We start from the raw sequence: 16,567 nt of genomic DNA, 5'->3' as shown, positions 1-16,567 counted from the left end.
AAGGTCATGTTCAATCCCAAAACTATAACGAAAGCAACTTTGAGGAAACAAAATACTAAAGGTAGGGGCCGGGAGTTTGGCCTAGTGGTAGAGTGCTTGCCTAGCATGCATGAAGACCCAGGGTTCGATTCCTCGGCACCACATACGTAGAAAAAAGCTGGAAGTGGTGCTGAGGCTCAAGTGGTAGAGCTCTAGTCTTGAGAAAACCCAAGGACAGTGCTCAGCTCAAGCCCCAGTCTGGCAAAAAAAAAAAAAATACTAAAGGCAGAAGAAATCTGGTTTGTAGAGTTATACTGTGTGATGACGTAATAGGGCTAAAGCTTGTACTGTGGAAAATCACTAACTTGCTCCTCACTAAATCCACCTCTTGCCCTGAGACACCTGGAGACTAAAAGTCCGCCTAAGATGTGACAAAGCATTGTCTAAAGTCACTGAGGGTGGCGCAGTCATGTTGCCTGTCTCAGGAGACACAGCACACCGTGTAGCCTCGGCTCTGAGGCTGAGGGACAACACAGCGACAGACTCTCAGGGCCACAGGCAGCCAGCACAGGCTGTGCCAGAGCTGCTCGGCTGACTGCCAGTCGCTCCTCTGTGGGTTTCCTCCAGCCCAGCACTGCTCACCTGCTGAAGTCCTTCTCAGTCTCCAGCTCTTCTTCTCCGTGCCCAAGACGCAGCAGGTGGCGCTCGTCAATGTCCAAGGCCATGATTTTCTCAAACAACTGGTTGAGGGCCTGAGAAGACGACAAAAAGGACAGTGGTGAGTAGTGGTCTGCGGTGTCGCAGAGGTGACACCTGGACGCAGCACTGCCCAGTGAGCTGAGCAGCAGTACAGCGCTTCCTTCTGCTCCGCGGTAAGTCCTTCGTCAGTGCGCTCACCTGTCCAAGTAAGTCACTGCAGCTCTGCAGCCCAGCCACCCACAGAGCTCCGCTGCGCACTGATGAAGAAAGGCCATGGCTACAGGTAAGTTGTAAGTCATAACAATTCTCAGATAGACCCTAGGTCTCATCCTACCCCACAGTACGTTTGTCTTACCACATGGCCCAGGGGCTGAGAACTGAACAGGGTTTTGCACTTACAAAAGGACAACTACCCCAGCTGCACGCGCACACTCACAGTCGCCCACCTGGTTGGAATGTGTGACGATCAGAGTCCTCTGCTCGGGGAAATTGTGGTAGATGTTAGAGATGATCTGGACGGCCACATCTGTTTTTCCTGTGCCAGGTGGACCCACGACCTGAAAAAACAACGAACACAAATCAAACAAAAGAACCTTAGGACAGCACAGCAGAGGCCACAGTAAACACGACTGAGAAAATGTGTACAATACAGAACTGTGGAAGAATTAACAGCTGAAAATTAAATTAATGTTCCCAAGAGTATGCTAGCTGGTTTGGCAGTATTACCAGCAAAAAGAATTGGAGAAAGGGGCAGGGAGTTTGGCCTAGTGGCGGAGTGCTTGCCTAGCATGCATGAAGACCCGGGTTCGATTCCTCGGTACCACATACATAGAAAAAAGCTGGAAGTGGTGCTGAGGCTCAGGTGGTAGAGCTCTAGCCTTGAGAAAGTCCAAGGACAGTGCTCAGGCCCTGAGCTCAAGCCCAGGACTGGAAAAAAAAAAAAAAAAAGAATCGGAGAAAGTCAGTCACAAGAGTTCACCTAACAGGAAGAGTCTGCTCACCAGGTGATGGGGCCCACCACAAAGTTTCAAAAGATGGACACAAACACTGATAGGAAACCTGGGGAATTTTTAGTGCAGAACAACTGTCCCAGTGAGCAGTGAGCGCATGGATGCAGGGTGGTTCCACAGGACAGATCCCGTCTCAGTGCGTGAGCTCCTCGTGGACTGTCCACAGGCAGCACTGACAGTTTCACTGTACCTATCCAACAGCCCTTACTAGATAAGAGGGACTCCCCACCCGGGGAGACCAGGGAACACTAGAAAGAAAAAAAGGAAGCCATGCATACTGCACGGTGAGCAGTGCTGCCGTGCTGACCAGAGGGCGGTCCCCACCACGCACACCTCCTCTGAACACGCGCAAGAGCAGCTCCCTTACCATCGTCAGCCCAGGCTGCATCCCCGCACGGATGGCCTCGATCTGCGTGTGCGTGAACTGAATGGTGTTGCTGTCAAGAGAGCAGCAAAGGAAGGCTGGTCAGAGGCACAGACAAAGGGCCTTGTGGACAGAAGAGGAGAGGCAACAACCCTAAGTCTAAAGACCTCCTGCTCCAAATCTGCACTCGTCTGCCCACGCTCCTCGGCAAAGGGGGGACTATCCCTGTCCCCAACATTCAGGGTAACAGGGTGAATGGCAGGACCAGCTCTCTGGCGGTACACTTAGCTCAGACCTCATCTGAACTACAGAGGCTCTGGTTTCCAAAGACACCACACAGGTCCTGTCCAGTTCTCATGGTGTCGGGCCCACTGCAAGAGTGGAGGCTACAGAGGTACCCAAGGTTCTCGCAGCATTCAGAACGTGTACAGCTACCCCAGCGCACGTCGGCGTAGCAGAGGGAGTTACCGCTTGGGCTGGTTGTAAGGATAAGGGCCTCTGTTGGGAATGACGTGAGGCTCCACGATGAGCGTCTTTGCTTCTTCCGCATCTTCCTCTTCCCCGTCCAAATCTTTCCTTTTCTTCCCTTTTCCACTTCGTACCGGGAAAGTTATCCTGTGAGACGAGCAAGGCCTTTGTGCACTGCCCAGCATGCCCTTTCCCATGGGTGCTGCACAGTGGGGTGGTCACAAGGCAGGCACCGCTGTGGCACTGTTAGAACCACACCCCGCTCTCCAGGGATAAGGAAGCCCACAACTACCACGCCGAGGTGCGCCCAGGAGCGGGCGGCACACGCAGTGAGCTCCTTCCGGAGTGCGGGTGGATGAGAGCAAGAGCAGGCGGCCACGAGGCCTCGCCATGACTCCTGGGGAACAGGGGCTGTGGGCCAGCGCTCCACAGATGCCCAGACCTTAACCATCAACTTCCCAACACGAACCCCACTGCTGCTTTAGTCTTCCTGTCCCTCTCAAGACAGGTAAGACCAAAGTGGCTCAGGACAGAGGCTGGGAGGCGGGTGCAGCACAGGGATGAGCTGGTGGACTGCGGCATGAAGGCTGCTCAGCCAGCTCTGGGGGGGCGGATAGGGGGGACGGCGGGACCTGCAGACATGGGTGAGGACGGTGACAATGAAGGAGGGAGGCCAGCCATGAAAAGGACGGGCTTAGAGTGGAGGAGACTGGGAGCGGGTGCTGCAAGCACATGCTTTGGTTCCCACCGCTTCTGGGACCTCTGCCGTCTCTCCCCTAGCTCTACCGTGAGACCACTCCGAACCCAGAGCTCCAGGTGCACCGGGGTGGGGTTGGAGGCGTTTTGGACGGGGCGTGTCTGACTGGACTTTCACATTAGGAACACTCGGCAGGCTTAGTGTCTGTCGACAATCCACAAGGTGAGGAACTTGGAAACTAAAACCATTTCTGGTCCGGTCCTAAGCGTTTCCTATGAAGGGCGCCCCCAGTGCTTAGAATCTGGGAAAGCAGTTAAGGCTAAAAGGAATCTCTGCCTGAAATCACGATCAAGTTCACCAGTGCACTCGTGTGTGTCTTAGGATCTTGCACAAGCCCCAGTGGCGTGCTTCTTTCAGCAAATGCGCTGTGTGCACTTCTCTTCAGAACACACGTGCTTACCGATCCTTTCTGGACTGAGGTTCTGAGGGGAAGGCCAGGACGGCTGCAGGACCCCAGTGAGACACCGCATCCCCAGCTCAGCCCTTGGCGCCGGAAGGGGGAGCGCAGATGCCAACGCTACCTGAATGGGGGGATCTGCAGGGCGGGGTCGTCTACGGTCACTTTGACGTTATAGCCAGGAAAGCTGGCCCTCAAGTGCTCCATGGAGAGGAAGGTGTCGTTGAAGTCCAGCGTGGCGATCTGGTTGGGCATTTTTGAGTAGTGGGCGGTACTCGGGTCCCCATAGCCAAGGATGATGTCATGCAGCCAGTCGGGCACCACACAGTCTGTGTTCATCAGGTTCCGGATGGTCTCCAGCACGGCCTGGGGGAGGGCAGAGTGTCAGGGAGAGACGGCGACAGGTGTGCCGGGAACGCGGGGGGGGGGGGGGGGGGGGGCTGTAGGCCCCACAGCGCCCCAGTGGCTTAGGCCAAGAAGCTGTTTTCTGCTGACAGGTGCTTGGCTAGACTGAAGCAACAGCTATATTTTCAGCTGATAACATATGGTGAGTTAAACAAAAGACTTAGCGAGAACAGTTTATCCAGGCAGAGGGACATGCAGCGTCCACCCACCAGACCCCCACTGAGAAGGACAAAAGTCAGGCCCCTGTCAGCACAGCAGCAGGACAACCACAAAAGCTGTTCTAGTCGCTCCTGGAGTCTTTCCCTCATTACACTCCAGTGCTTCAGTGCAAATATCGCCACGATCACGGGCTGTGCCACGTTTAGAAATGCTAAAACCAGCTGGCTGAGAAGCAAGGGATACAACCATCACTGAACAACACGTGAGAAAGGATGTCCAATACTTTCAGAACGAACGACCGAGCACTGCAGCAGCGTTACCGGAGTACCTCGACTATACACTGTAAAAAAAACCTTCCAGAGACACAGAGCTCGGGTAGGATGGACTGGCTGGAGTGTGCTGTCTGCAGGTCACCACAAACACCCAGCTCTGCGTTTATATCCACTCCCCTCATTAGTGCTTCAGCGGCCAACAGCGCAAACCACAGCTTAGCTTCACGAGGCCCAGAAAACAAAACCCAACATCAGACGTACAACAGCCACTGATCAAGTATGGCAGCTACCATAAAACAGACTTCTCTAGCTTCCACCCACCACGAAGTCCTCATTCGACGTAAACTACATAGGCAAGGCGTTTCTAGATAGTAGGACATGCTGACAAAGAGCCGGTATTTAGGGGCTGGGAGTTTGGCCAAGTGTTAGAGTGCTTGCCTAGCACGCATGAAGACCCGGGTTCAATTCCTCGGTACTCCACATACATAGCAAAAAGCCGGAAGTGGTGCTGAGGCTCAAGTGGTAGAGCGCTAGCCTTGAGAAAATCCAAGGACAGTGCTCAGGCCCTGAGCTCAAGCCCAGGACTGGCAAAAAAAAAAAAAAGAGCCGGTATTTACAGATGTACACCCTAAAAGGGATGTCAGCTTTGAGAGTCACACAGCTGCCAGACACCGGCACTGTGGCTCAAAGGGGTAGAGTGCTAGCCTTCAGCTGAAGCGCTCAGGGACAGTGCCCAGGCCCAAAGTTCAAGCCCCGTGACTGATGGGGGAAAAAAAAAAGTGCCGTGGGTCTGAATAAAGGTCAGGTCAGAGCAACCGTCGGTCCCCACTGGAGGGGAAGCGCTCACAGCAGGTGCAGTGTCGGGTAGATGCACAGGTCCCCTGAGCCAATTTTTCCAGGTAGGGAATAGTAATTGCAAAGTCTGTGTTACTACAGAACAGGAAAGAAAAGGAGAGGGAAAGGGAGAGGGAGGGAGGGAGTGTGCGCCAGCCCATGTGGCCACTCCAAAGTGATCAGGGAAGAGGAAGGAAGCAAACTTGCACCGTGCTGTCTCCTCAAGGCGGCTCACCTTGAAGTTGTTCTCCTTGGGCTTCCTCCTCATGATGATGTTGAAGGTCTGGTACACGTCCTCGGCGCCGTGCTGGATCGTGTTGGCCATGTCCTGCTGGTACTGGTTGGGGTCTAAAAACACCCTAAATGTCCTGGACTCTCCTCGGAGGCTGGGTCTGGGCTCCGGGCCTAGATGGGTTTTCAGGACTGTCAGCTGAGGTGCAGCCTCCTTCAATGCGGAAAGCAGCCCAGTGAGCAGCTGCCAGCAAAGGTCTCGTCTCGAGACGTCAGAGCCCCCAGCGCCGACTGCCCACCTTGGTCCACAAAGGCCACCTTCACTAACTCCGGTCACCATCCACTTCCTTGGGAAGGCAGAGAGGGTCCAGCCCCTTCCACCAGCTGGGGACAGCGAGGTTTCCACAAGTGACATTCAACATAAGCTTACACCTCTGCTTCTATTACTTTTATGATTATAGCAATTATTTTTGAATGAAGGTGACTTTAAAGGACATGTCCTCACCGATCTCTACCTACTAGGCACAGTGTGATGCCACCAGACGTCACCACGGGAGCTCTGCATCACACTGCCTATTTCTGAATCCATGAGGTGGTCTCCAACCCCGGGAGTGTGGCACACACCCTGAACACCCCCCCCCCCCCCCCCCCGCGCTCGTGTGCGTGGCAGCTCACCGTCCTCGATGACACGCCCCTTGTCATCCAGCATGCCCTGGATCTCGCAGCCGCGCACATACACCAGGCCGACCTGCTCGATGAACGGCCGTCTCCGGTCAAATTTGGTCCCGTAAGGCTTGGTGGGCCGCACGGTAATTAAGAAACACACGTCATGTTTACGAAGACCTAATAAAACAAGGTTATTTTTCACTTATTAGAATGTCATTGTTTTCAGTCCTTTGTTGGAAAATTCTCAGCCTCCCCAAATGAACAGAGATACAAAGAACATTTAAAATGTAAGGGTGACTGGACTTCCGCATTGTAACACAATTACGGGTTTTCTCATCATCTTACTACTCAATATCGCACAGCAATAATTACCATGAAAACCTCTTCTTAGGTTAAAATTAGAAGCTTTTATACCATGAATTCACTACTGAACAAGGCTTCTGAGTTGTGCTGCAGCTCTAAAGCGGGATATTCATCACTGTTCTTATTTTTAACATTCTTAATAATTAACCCAAAACATGGCTGGCCTGTAACTCATCCGCTTCACACCAGCAAGCCTCTCACGTCAGCTCATTCATCCATCTGTGTCGCTGCAGCCACAGCCACGCTGTCACCTCAGGAGGAGCTGCCAGGTCTAACGTGCTGGTGAGACCAGCTATTGGAAGGTGGGCGAGGCGGCATTTCAGTTAGAGAAGAGTGCAGATTTGTATGGGTGAACGTGGAGACGCAGGGATTGCCGCCCAAATTCAAAGCTGCCCCTGGTCAGGCCCCCGGCGACCCAGGAGGCCAGGGAGAAACACCACACCTCCTCTCCAGGTCGGACCCGGGGTGGCCAGTGGGCACTACCTGCTGAGCTCGTGTGCTCGCTCGCAAGCAAGGCAAGCTGCACACCGCTAGGTCACATGAACAGTGGGGGTGCCAGGCCTGCAGCATCAGAATCCCTGGGGAGCTTTCCCGGGGCTCAGCCTCAGGCCGGCCGCGCGGGGGGGGGGGGGGGGGTGCCTTTGGGGCGGTACAGAGGGAGGCTGCCTGTTCCGCCCAACTCCACGACAAGGAGCCTAGCGTCCTCACTGGGCCCTCTGGAGCAAATCCACAGCCGAGGGGGTTAAGAGGAAGGTTTAAGCTACTCATGACTCAACATTACGACACTTCTGTCTTTGTAATATATCCGTTCCAGGCTGGAGAACCAGGAGCGGACCTGGGCCCCGGCCTCTGAGGAAACACGTCTCTTCCTGTCATGCATTTCTTCCCCCAACAGAACGGGACCCGCACATTTTAATTCTCCTCCTAGCAGGGGCCTAGGGACCGAAGGGCAGGGCGAGGGAGTGTGGCCTAGAGGCTGAGTGCTTGCCTAGCATGCATGAAGACCTGGGGGTGATTCCTCCGAACCACATACACAGAAAAAGGCAGAAGTGGTGCTGTGGCTCAGGTGGTAGAGCTCTAGCCTTGAGAAAGCCCAAGACAGTGCTCAGACGGAGTTCAATCCCCAGGACTGGCAAAAAAAAAAAAAAAAAAAAAAAGGCAGGGAGAGGAGGAGGGAAACCCGGCCGAGGACAGAGAAAGCAAAGTGGGGATCAAGAGACCCTTACGGCCAGGCACTGGCGGGTCACAGTCACCCTAGCTACTCAGGAGGCAGAGGTTTGAGGATCACAGTTAAATCAGTCTGACTCTCATCTCCAGTTCACCACCAAGTAAGTCAAGAGGCGGAGCTGTGGCTCAAACAGTACAGCACCAGACTTGAGCAAAAGTACTCAGGGACAGCACCCAGCCCCTGAACTCAAGCCCCCCCCGCCCCCAATCCCTACTGATTGACTGTGGTTGCTTTTTCTTTTGCAAGTACTCCCTCCCCCCCCCCCCCCAAGTCCCAGGCTTGATGAGCTCAGGGCCTGAGCACTGTCCTTGGGCTTTCTCAAGGCTAGAGCTCTACCACTTGAGCCACAGCTCCACTTCCAGCTTTTTCTGTGTATGTGGTACTGAGGAATCAAACCTGGGCGTTCATGCATGCTAGGCAAGCGTCTACCACAAGCCAGACTCCTGGCCCTGGTTGCTTTCTCTTTCAAAAGTACTTTTTCTTGTTTTCAGTACGTATGTACAAATTGTACATGAGTTTTCTCCCATTTTCTGGTGAACTGGAATGTTTTTAACCTTTGGAGCCTCCAAATCCATAGTCATCTTACTAAACTTACAATTTACAGTGCTTATCTTTTCAAAACAAAGGCATGACGGTAAAATGCTCCAGTGTCTTGTATGGTTCTGGTTGTATGACTGTAGTCTTTTTTGTTTTGGGACACATTTTCCTTGTGTAGTCCACGCTGGCCTCAAACCTGCCATCCTCCTGCCTCAGGACCCAGGAACGGAGGTGACAGGTGTGTTCAGCCATGCTGGGATTCCAGTGCCATCTGTCCAACTTGCACAACTAAAAGTAACTACAGGAAGCCAGTACTCCGGGGTGTGTGGGTGTGCTCTGGCGTTACCTTCCCACTCGTCCTTGATGTGGTCTCTGACGTTGAGGTTGAGGGTGACGTCGGCACGGACCCGGGTCGGCCAGCTCTCCCCGATGTTGGGCTTGGCCACCTCCACGACGGTGAAAGCCACAATGGGCTGTGCCATCCGTGCCCAGCCCCCGAACACGACCCCACCATACTCAGACTGCCTGGAACCAAACACAGGAGACATGAAGACAGCAGAGCGGGGCCCCCATCCACGTGTGGGACAGTGTTATGTGACTGTGCGTACATGCTCACGCGTGCGTGTGTGCATCAGTGTGTGCGCATGAGCGCGCCAGCCTGAGGCTTGACCACAGGGCCACACACTCTGACATTTTTAACAGCCTTACAGAGACCTAGAAGAATGCAGTTTTCTAATGTTTCTCCATCGTTCTAGGTGCTCCCCCTCTCGTCTCGTGGTGGCTGAGCCCACTCGCCCTCCAGGAGCCACAGATCCACATGCTCTGGCCCCACTCTGCTCATAGGGCTTTTTGAAATGTGAAATGCAGAAGGGTCGCGTTCCACCTCTCAGAAGCCCACACTCCTCCCCTGCCTGAAAGCATGGGCGCACAGGGGGGGGGGAAGAACTCGCCCGCTACCAGGACTCGGCACACCGAGACGACGACTCTTAGCGCTCTGAACAGACGTCAGGGATGCAAACTTGAAAAACTTAGAATAACGGCATGAGCTAACCCCAAAAGTCATTTCCCTGCTCCCCGTGAAATGGTGTTGTTCAGTTTTTCCTTCATTAAAAGGTCATAAGAACTTTAGTGTTTGTTATTTACATAAAATGTAACGAGATCCTCTTCCTTGCTGCGTTAGTTAATAACCTCTTGTTTGCAGGGTGAGTCTGAACGCATGCTCATGGTGGAAGTGTCTGAGCACTCCAGTGGAGCTGGCAGTGGGGTGGGGGGAGACGGAGGATGGACACACAGCCCTGCTTACTGACTTGGCCTGTGTGATTAAGTTAAAAACACTGCTTTCTAATGTTAAAGTAACTTCACATAAGTAGCAACTAGCACTAGGTGTGAACACACCAAATGAACACGAGTGCCTAGGTGAGTGAGCAGGAAAGCCGGGGGCTCGAGTGGGCTTGCCTTGAAAGCTGCAGCGTAGCCCTGTCCACACACAGTGCAAGCCAGTGAGACAGCGTGGCCCTGTCCACACAGTCAAAGCCAGTGAGACAGCATGGTCCTGTCCACACAGCCCAAGCCAGTGAGACAGCGTGGCCCTGTCCACACATAGTCAAAGCCAGTGAGACAGTGTGGTCCTGTCCACACAGCCCAAGCCAGTGAGACAGCGTGGCCCTGTCCACACAGCCCAAGCCAGTGAGACAGTGTGGTCCTGTCCACACAGTCAAAGCCAGTGAGACAGTGTGGTCCTGTCCACACAGTCAAAGCCAGTGAGACAGTGTGGTCCTGTCCACACAGCCCAAGCCAGTGAGACAGTGTGGTCCTGTCCACACAGTCAAAGCCAGTGAGACAGTGTGGTCCTGTCCACACACAGTGCAAGCTAGTGAGACAGCGTGGCCCTGTCCACACACAGTGCAAGCTAGTGAGACAGCGTGGCCCTGTCCACACACAGTGCAAGCCAGTGAGACAGCGTGGCCCTGTCCACACACAGTGCAAGCCAGTGAGACAGCGTGGCCCTGTCCACACACAGTGCAAGCAGTGAGACAGCGTGGACCTGTCCACACAGCCCAAGCCAGTGAGACAGCGTGGTCCTGTCCACACAGTCAAAGCCAGTGAGACAGCGTGGCCCTGTCCACACACAGTGCAAGCCAGTGAGACAGCGTGGCCCTGTCCACACACAGTGCAAGCAGTGAGACAGCGTGGCCCTGTCCACACACAGTACAAGCCAGTGAGACAGCGTGGTCCTGTCCACACAGTCAAAGCCAGTGAGACAGCGTGGTCCTGTCCACACAGTCAAAGCCAGTGAGACAGCGTGGCCCTGTCCACACAGTCAAAGCCAGTGAGACAGCGTGGACCTGTCCACACACAGTGCAAGCTAGTGAGACAGCGTGGACCTGTCCACGCACAGTGCAAGCTAGTGAGACAGCGTGGCCCTGTCCACGCACAGTGCAAGCTAGTGAGACAGCGTGGCCCTGTCCACACATAGTCAAAGCCAGTGAGACAGTGTGGTCCTGTCCACACAGTCAAAGCCAGTGAGACAGCGTGGTCCTGTCCACACAGTCAAAGCCAGTGAGACAGCGTGGCCCTGTCCACGCACAGTGCAAGCTAGTGAGACAGCGTGGCCCTGTCCACACATAGTCAAAGCCAGTGAGACAGTGTGGTCCTGTCCACACAGTCAAAGCCAGTGAGACAGCGTGGTCCTGTCCACACAGTCAAAGCTAGTGAGACAGCGTGGTCCTGTCCACACACAGTGCAAGCTAGTGAGACAGCGTGGCCCTGTCCACACACAGTGCAAGCCAGTGAGACAGCGTGGCCCTGTCCACACACAGTACAAGCCAGTGAGACAGCGTGGCCCTGTCCACGCACAGTGCAAGCCAGTGAGACAGCGTGGCCCTGTCCACACAGCCCAAGCCAGTGAGACAGCGTGGCCCTGTCCACACATAGTCAAAGCCAGTGAGACAGCATGGTCCTGTCCACGCACAGTGCAAGCCAGTGAGACAGCGTGGACCTGTCCACACAGTCAAAGCCAGTGAGACAGCGTGGACCTGTCCACACAGTCAAAGCCAGTGAGACAGCGTGGACCTGTCCACACAGTCAAAGCCAGTGAGACAGCGTGGACCTGTCCACACAGTCAAAGCCAGTGAGACAGCGTGGCCCTGTCCACACACAGTATAAGCCAGTGAGACAGCGTGGCCCTGTCCACGCACAGTGCAAGCCAGTGAGACAGCGTGGCCCTGTCCACACAGCCCAAGCCAGTGAGACAGCGTGGTCCTATCCACACATAGTCAAAGCCAGTGAGACAGCGTGGCCCTGTCCACACATAGTCAAAGCCAGTGAGACAGCATGGTCCTGTCCACGCACAGTGCAAGCCAGTGAGACAGCGTGGACCTGTCCACACAGTCAAAGCCAGTGAGACAGCGTGGCCCTGTCCACACACAGTATAAGCCAGTGAGACAGCGTGGCCCTGTCCACGCACAGTGCAAGCCAGTGAGACAGCGTGGCCCTGTCCACACAGCCCAAGCCAGTGAGACAGCGTGGTCCTATCCACACATAGTCAAAGCCAGTGAGACAGCGTGGCCCTGTCCACACATAGTCAAAGCCAGTGAGACAGCATGGTCCTGTCCACGCACAGTGCAAGCCAGTGAGACAGCGTGGACCTGTCCACACAGTCAAAGCCAGTGAGACAGCGTGGCCCTGTCCACACACAGTACAAGCCAGTGAGACAGGGTGGCCCTGTCCACGCACAGTGCAAGCCAGTGAGACAGCGTGGCCCTGTCCACACAGCCCAAGCCAGTGAGACAGCGTGGTCCTGTCCACGCACAGTGCAAGCCAGTGAGACAGCGTGGCCCTGTCCACACACAGTGCAAGCCAGTGAGACAGCATGGTCCTGTCCACACACAGTGCAAGCCAGTGAGACAGCGTGGTCCTGTCCACGCACAGTGCAAGCCAGTGAGACAGCGTGGCCCTGTCCACACACATACAGCACGCCCGCAAATCACCTCTTCACAAAAGTTCATGTGTGCAGTGCATGTACGTTATGTCCTAGCTGAAAGGAACCATTTTTCTTAAAGCTAGTGGAAGGGAATCACCTTCACCTGAGCCACAAAGAAATCCTGACATTGGGACCCTTCACCCCCCAACCCAAAGCCCAGCCACTGTGCCCTCTTGAGCAGCCTTGCACATCTCCCCCGCTCCTCACCCCCGCACTGCACCCCTCTGCCCTGCCCCCCAGCCTCACCTCCACCTGCAGACACAGCATACACAGCTCCTGTCAGCAGCTCACACCTGCAACCCTGGCCACCCAGCTGGCTGAGACCTGAGGATCCTGACTCAATGCCAGCCTGGGCAGGAAAGCCTGGAGACTCTTATCTCCAACGAACTACCAAAAAGCTAGAAGATGTGAGGCTTGAGCAAAAAAAATACAGCTCAGAGACAGCACCCAGATCCCCAGTTCACACCCGAGAACTTCCACACACAGATCACGAGCTCCCACTGTGACAGGCATCTTCCTGTCCGCACACTGTGCGTTTTGTGCTAATTAATGGGTGCACATTTCCAGATTCACTCACCATGGCTTCATTCTGCTGACACTGTCTTCGATGTCCTGACGAATTTCATAGGTGGACTCTAAGCGGAAGAGGTTGAAATTTCTCAGGAGGTAGTCATGGAGAGTCAAAAACTGCAAATTCAACTTGGGGAGAGCAAGGCACCCTGAAAAGAAAAGTATCAGCAGCTGAATTACTTTTATTTTTTTGGGGGGGGGTCAAGGGGCTTGAACTCTGGACTTGGGTACTCTTTTTGCTCAAACCTAGCACTCTACCACTTGAGCCACAGTGCCACTTGGTTTTCTAGTGGTTAAATGGAGATAAGAGTCTCGCAAAAACAATACACTTGAGATCATTTTTACTTATACACAGAAATCAAAACCAGGAGGCCTGGAGTGTGGCCTAGTGGTAGAGTGCTTGCCTAGCATGCACAAAGCCCTGGGTTCGATTCCTTGGCATACAAAGAAAAAGCCAAAAGTGGTGCTGTGACTCAAGGGTAGAGCTCCAGCCTTGAGAAAGCTCAAGGACAGTGCTCAGGCCCTGAGTTCAAACCCAAGGAAAGGCAAAAATAAAAAATTAAAAAATTAAAACCAGGTTAATGCAGTCTATTAATAACTGAGAACGAAAGACAAATTTTATTTAACGCCAATCAGTGATGAGTACCCAATTTACATTGAGTACATGCTGAAGTCAGTAACTGAACCACAAACTCAGCCTAAGACACAATGTACCGTGAAAACCAGCTGGGTGAGCACATGGCCCTGCTGCCCCGGGCTGGACCCCAGGCAAGGCAGCCGTCCAGCTGATGCTCCAGCCCCGTTTCTCCACTGGGGCACTTGGGCAGGGGGCACCGTTCCACACCCATGAGCCTTCCCCATGTGACCAGAGCAAGAATGAGAACGTTCCAGGGCACCACACACGAAGGTACAAACGCTAACCTGTCACTGGACTCGACCTTCTTGGATGGCCAATTATTTAAAAAAAGTAAAATGCCGGGACCAGAGGTGTGGCCTAGTGGGAGTGTTTGCCTCGCATGCCTGAAGCCCTGGGTTCGATTCCTTAGAAGTGGGCTGGGGCTCACGTGGCAGAGTGCTAGCCCCAAGAAAACTCAAAGACAGTATTACGGGACTGGCAAGAAAAGAAAATAAATTAAAACGCCACCACCTTGACACCCTCACTGAACACGCCCCTGTAAGTATGAAGAACAAGTGACACACATCTCAAACACGGAGACCATCAGACGTTCACCTTGACGAGAGCGCGGGAGCCCAGCCTCACCGTGTCGGCCTTGGCCGGGAGGAGGCTGCAGGGCCCGGGAGCGTTACTCCCTGCTGGGCGTGGTGGTGGCACAGCCTGGGCAGGAAAAGCTCTGGGACTCTTATCTCCAATGAACCACCAGAAAACTGAAAGGTCTGTGAGCACTGTGGCTCAAAGTGGTAGAGTGTTAGCCTTGAGCAAAAGAGCTCAGGGACAGAACCCAAACCCTAGCCTGAGTTCAAGCCCCACCATCCACAAAAAAGAACAAAGAAGCAACATTCAGCCTGGAAATAAGACAAGGAAATGAATGGCCCTGCTTCTCAGACACACAGGAAAAGAAAAGGGCTCCTGAGATGGCACTGCGATGACCCCTTTCCAGTAATAAGACCAGCTTTCCTGGCTGCTGCACCTTCTCAGCTCCGCCTGAAAGCATGCCTCCCCACCTGCAGCTGTGCGGCCTCCACACACGTGTCCAACATGAGAAAGCACGTGGACTACGGGCCATTCCACAGCCACGTACCTAGCACTCAACCCCAGGTTTCCCTTCTTTTAAGTGACTATTGCCTGCCATTCTTGGAGATGTGCTTCAGACTGTGAGAATGCACGAGCTGCTGTGACGGGTCCTCCCGAGGACCACAAAGGCACACCTTACCATATCTGGTCACCGCTAGTGACACTGTTTTCATGGCCAAGGGTTTGGACTTGGGCTGGCCTTGCTGGTTATCTTGGAGATGGAGTTTCAAGGACTTTTCTGCCTAGGCTGGCTTTAACTGAGCTCCTCTAGCTCTGGGCCTTCTGAGGGGCTAGAATGACACCTGTATGCCACTGGCCGTGTCCAGCTGGCAGTGTCTTCGTTGTCTAACATCACAAGAATTCAGGAACTTCTAAAAGGAAACTGTGACAAAACGGCCGCACTCCCTTCCCTGAGCATGATGCCTCCTGAAGCACAGCTGGGTTTCGACTCCATGCTCTGTGTGGGGTGAAGGGCGCTCTAGGGCAGGAAATGAACACGGACCCTTAAGTGTGGCTTTCCTTAGCTGAATGGTCTAGCTGCTGGAGGCCAGTTTAGGACCCCGGAAGGCCCGTGGGAGTCTCGGGTGAGGTCTGAGATCAGGACCCCGGAAGGCCCGTGGGAGTCTCAGGTGAGTTCTGAGTTCAGGACCCCGGAAGGCCCATGGGAGGCCTCACGGGAGGTCTAAGATCAGGACCCCAGAAGGCCCGTGAGAGTCTCAGGTGAGGTCTGAGTTCAGGACCCCAGAAGGCCGTGGGAGGCTCACGGGAGGTCTGAGATCAGGACCCTGGAAGGCCCGTGGGAGTCTCAGGTGAGGTCTGAGTTCAGGACCCCGGAAGGCCAGTGGGAGGCTCACGGGAGGTCCGTTTGTGAGGCCTACCTTCCCCAGAGTAGTACTCGGTGGGGACGATGTTCTCATCCCAGGCGATCTTCTCCGTCGGGTACAGAGGCATCTGGTTCAGCTGCTGAATCTGAGAGATTCGGCGCTCGTGGCGAGAGACCTGGGGAAAGTCATGCGCATCGAGGGCGTGATCGGGGAAGGCTCCAAAGCCACAAGTCCCTCCACAGCTTTCCACAACCAACAGCAGGACGTAGGGCAGAGAGCAGACGCAGACAGGGAGGGAAGGCAGGCGGGAGGGAGGGAGGGGAGGAGGAAAGGACACTGCCCAAGGTGCCTCCCGAGTACACCCAGGTCTGCAGAACTGTAATCCTTCCAAAACTAGCTATGCAGGGCACGAGGACCCAGCAAGGAACTCGTCACCGGCGGGGGATGTCCACACCCTAAGGACACAGGAGCACCCCAGAGCACCACACTGGCCCACTTTCCCCCACTGCCACCCTCTCCGGGCCCCCTCAGCCGCCATGCACCCCTCAGGTTTCTTGTAAACATGGGTGGCAAGCTGTGAGCTAGTGCCGACACACACCAGGGACCTCAACAACTCTAGGGGTCGGTATCCCCAGACACTGAAGCTGGTGTCCAGGTTAGTTTTCACTGTTACACCAACTTTTTTTGCCACAGGAATGGAGGAGGGGAAGTCAATGCCACGCTGCCCACAATCGCCCCTCCGCCTGCTGTAGCACTCGGTGCCCACCCACGCCCAATGGGAAACACGAGCAGCACTCACCAGCAGTTCCAGAAGAAATTCCTTATCCAAGGTGGTGTCTGTGTCTTTAAGAAGGGTTGGCAACAAGCAGAGGTACGATGCCACCTGGTGGAGAGTGTTTGAACTGCAGGAGGAAGAACGTGGGTAAAAGTAAAGGTCACCCCATGGCAGGGACCTGGACAGAAGAATGTGGGGATGCAGATTCTCCCAGCATCCCACAGGCCCCACTGGGCCCTGCCATCCTATCCGGAATCTGCATGGCAGAGCCATGGTGCTAGAAGAATCTGCATC

At 54.5% G+C, this 16,567-nt stretch overlaps 1 protein-coding gene and 1 long non-coding RNA gene across 3 annotated transcripts in view; one reads left to right on the top strand and one right to left on the bottom strand.

Moving 5' to 3' along the window:
* The window catches only part of LOC150046676 (uncharacterized), a 50,634-nt gene extending 41,159 nt beyond the window's left edge, over positions 1-9,475 (top strand). The window contains exon 4 of the long non-coding RNA XR_016532630.1: positions 9,125-9,475. This is a non-coding gene — a long non-coding RNA (uncharacterized LOC150046676). The remainder of the gene's footprint in view (positions 1-9,124) is intronic.
* Aqr (aquarius intron-binding spliceosomal factor) overlaps positions 1-16,567 on the bottom strand; it is a 42,987-nt gene that overhangs the window by 10,053 nt on the left and 16,367 nt on the right. For both annotated transcript variants that reach the window (XM_090318646.1, XM_090318645.1), the window contains 11 exons: positions 16,298-16,400; positions 15,553-15,673; positions 12,929-13,070; positions 8,716-8,894; positions 6,251-6,418; positions 5,580-5,749; positions 3,799-4,040; positions 2,521-2,667; positions 2,056-2,125; positions 1,125-1,235; positions 622-731 (listed from right to left, as the gene is read on the bottom strand). In XM_090318646.1, the coding sequence (XP_090174772.1) occupies positions 622-731; positions 1,125-1,235; positions 2,056-2,125; positions 2,521-2,667; positions 3,799-4,040; positions 5,580-5,749; positions 6,251-6,418; positions 8,716-8,894; positions 12,929-13,070; positions 15,553-15,673; positions 16,298-16,400 (1,563 nt within the window). The remainder of the gene's footprint in view (positions 1-621; positions 732-1,124; positions 1,236-2,055; positions 2,126-2,520; positions 2,668-3,798; positions 4,041-5,579; positions 5,750-6,250; positions 6,419-8,715; positions 8,895-12,928; positions 13,071-15,552; positions 15,674-16,297; positions 16,401-16,567) is intronic.

The sequence above is a fragment of the Megascapheus bottae genome, chromosome 25 (genome assembly GCF_031878675.1).
Source record: "Megascapheus bottae isolate mThoBot1 chromosome 25, mThoBot2.hap1, whole genome shotgun sequence".
In the NCBI taxonomy this organism is placed as follows: Eukaryota; Metazoa; Chordata; class Mammalia; order Rodentia; family Geomyidae; genus Megascapheus; species Megascapheus bottae.
Note: the sequence above shows the minus strand (reverse complement) of the source record. Positions and strands in the feature narration are given on the sequence as shown.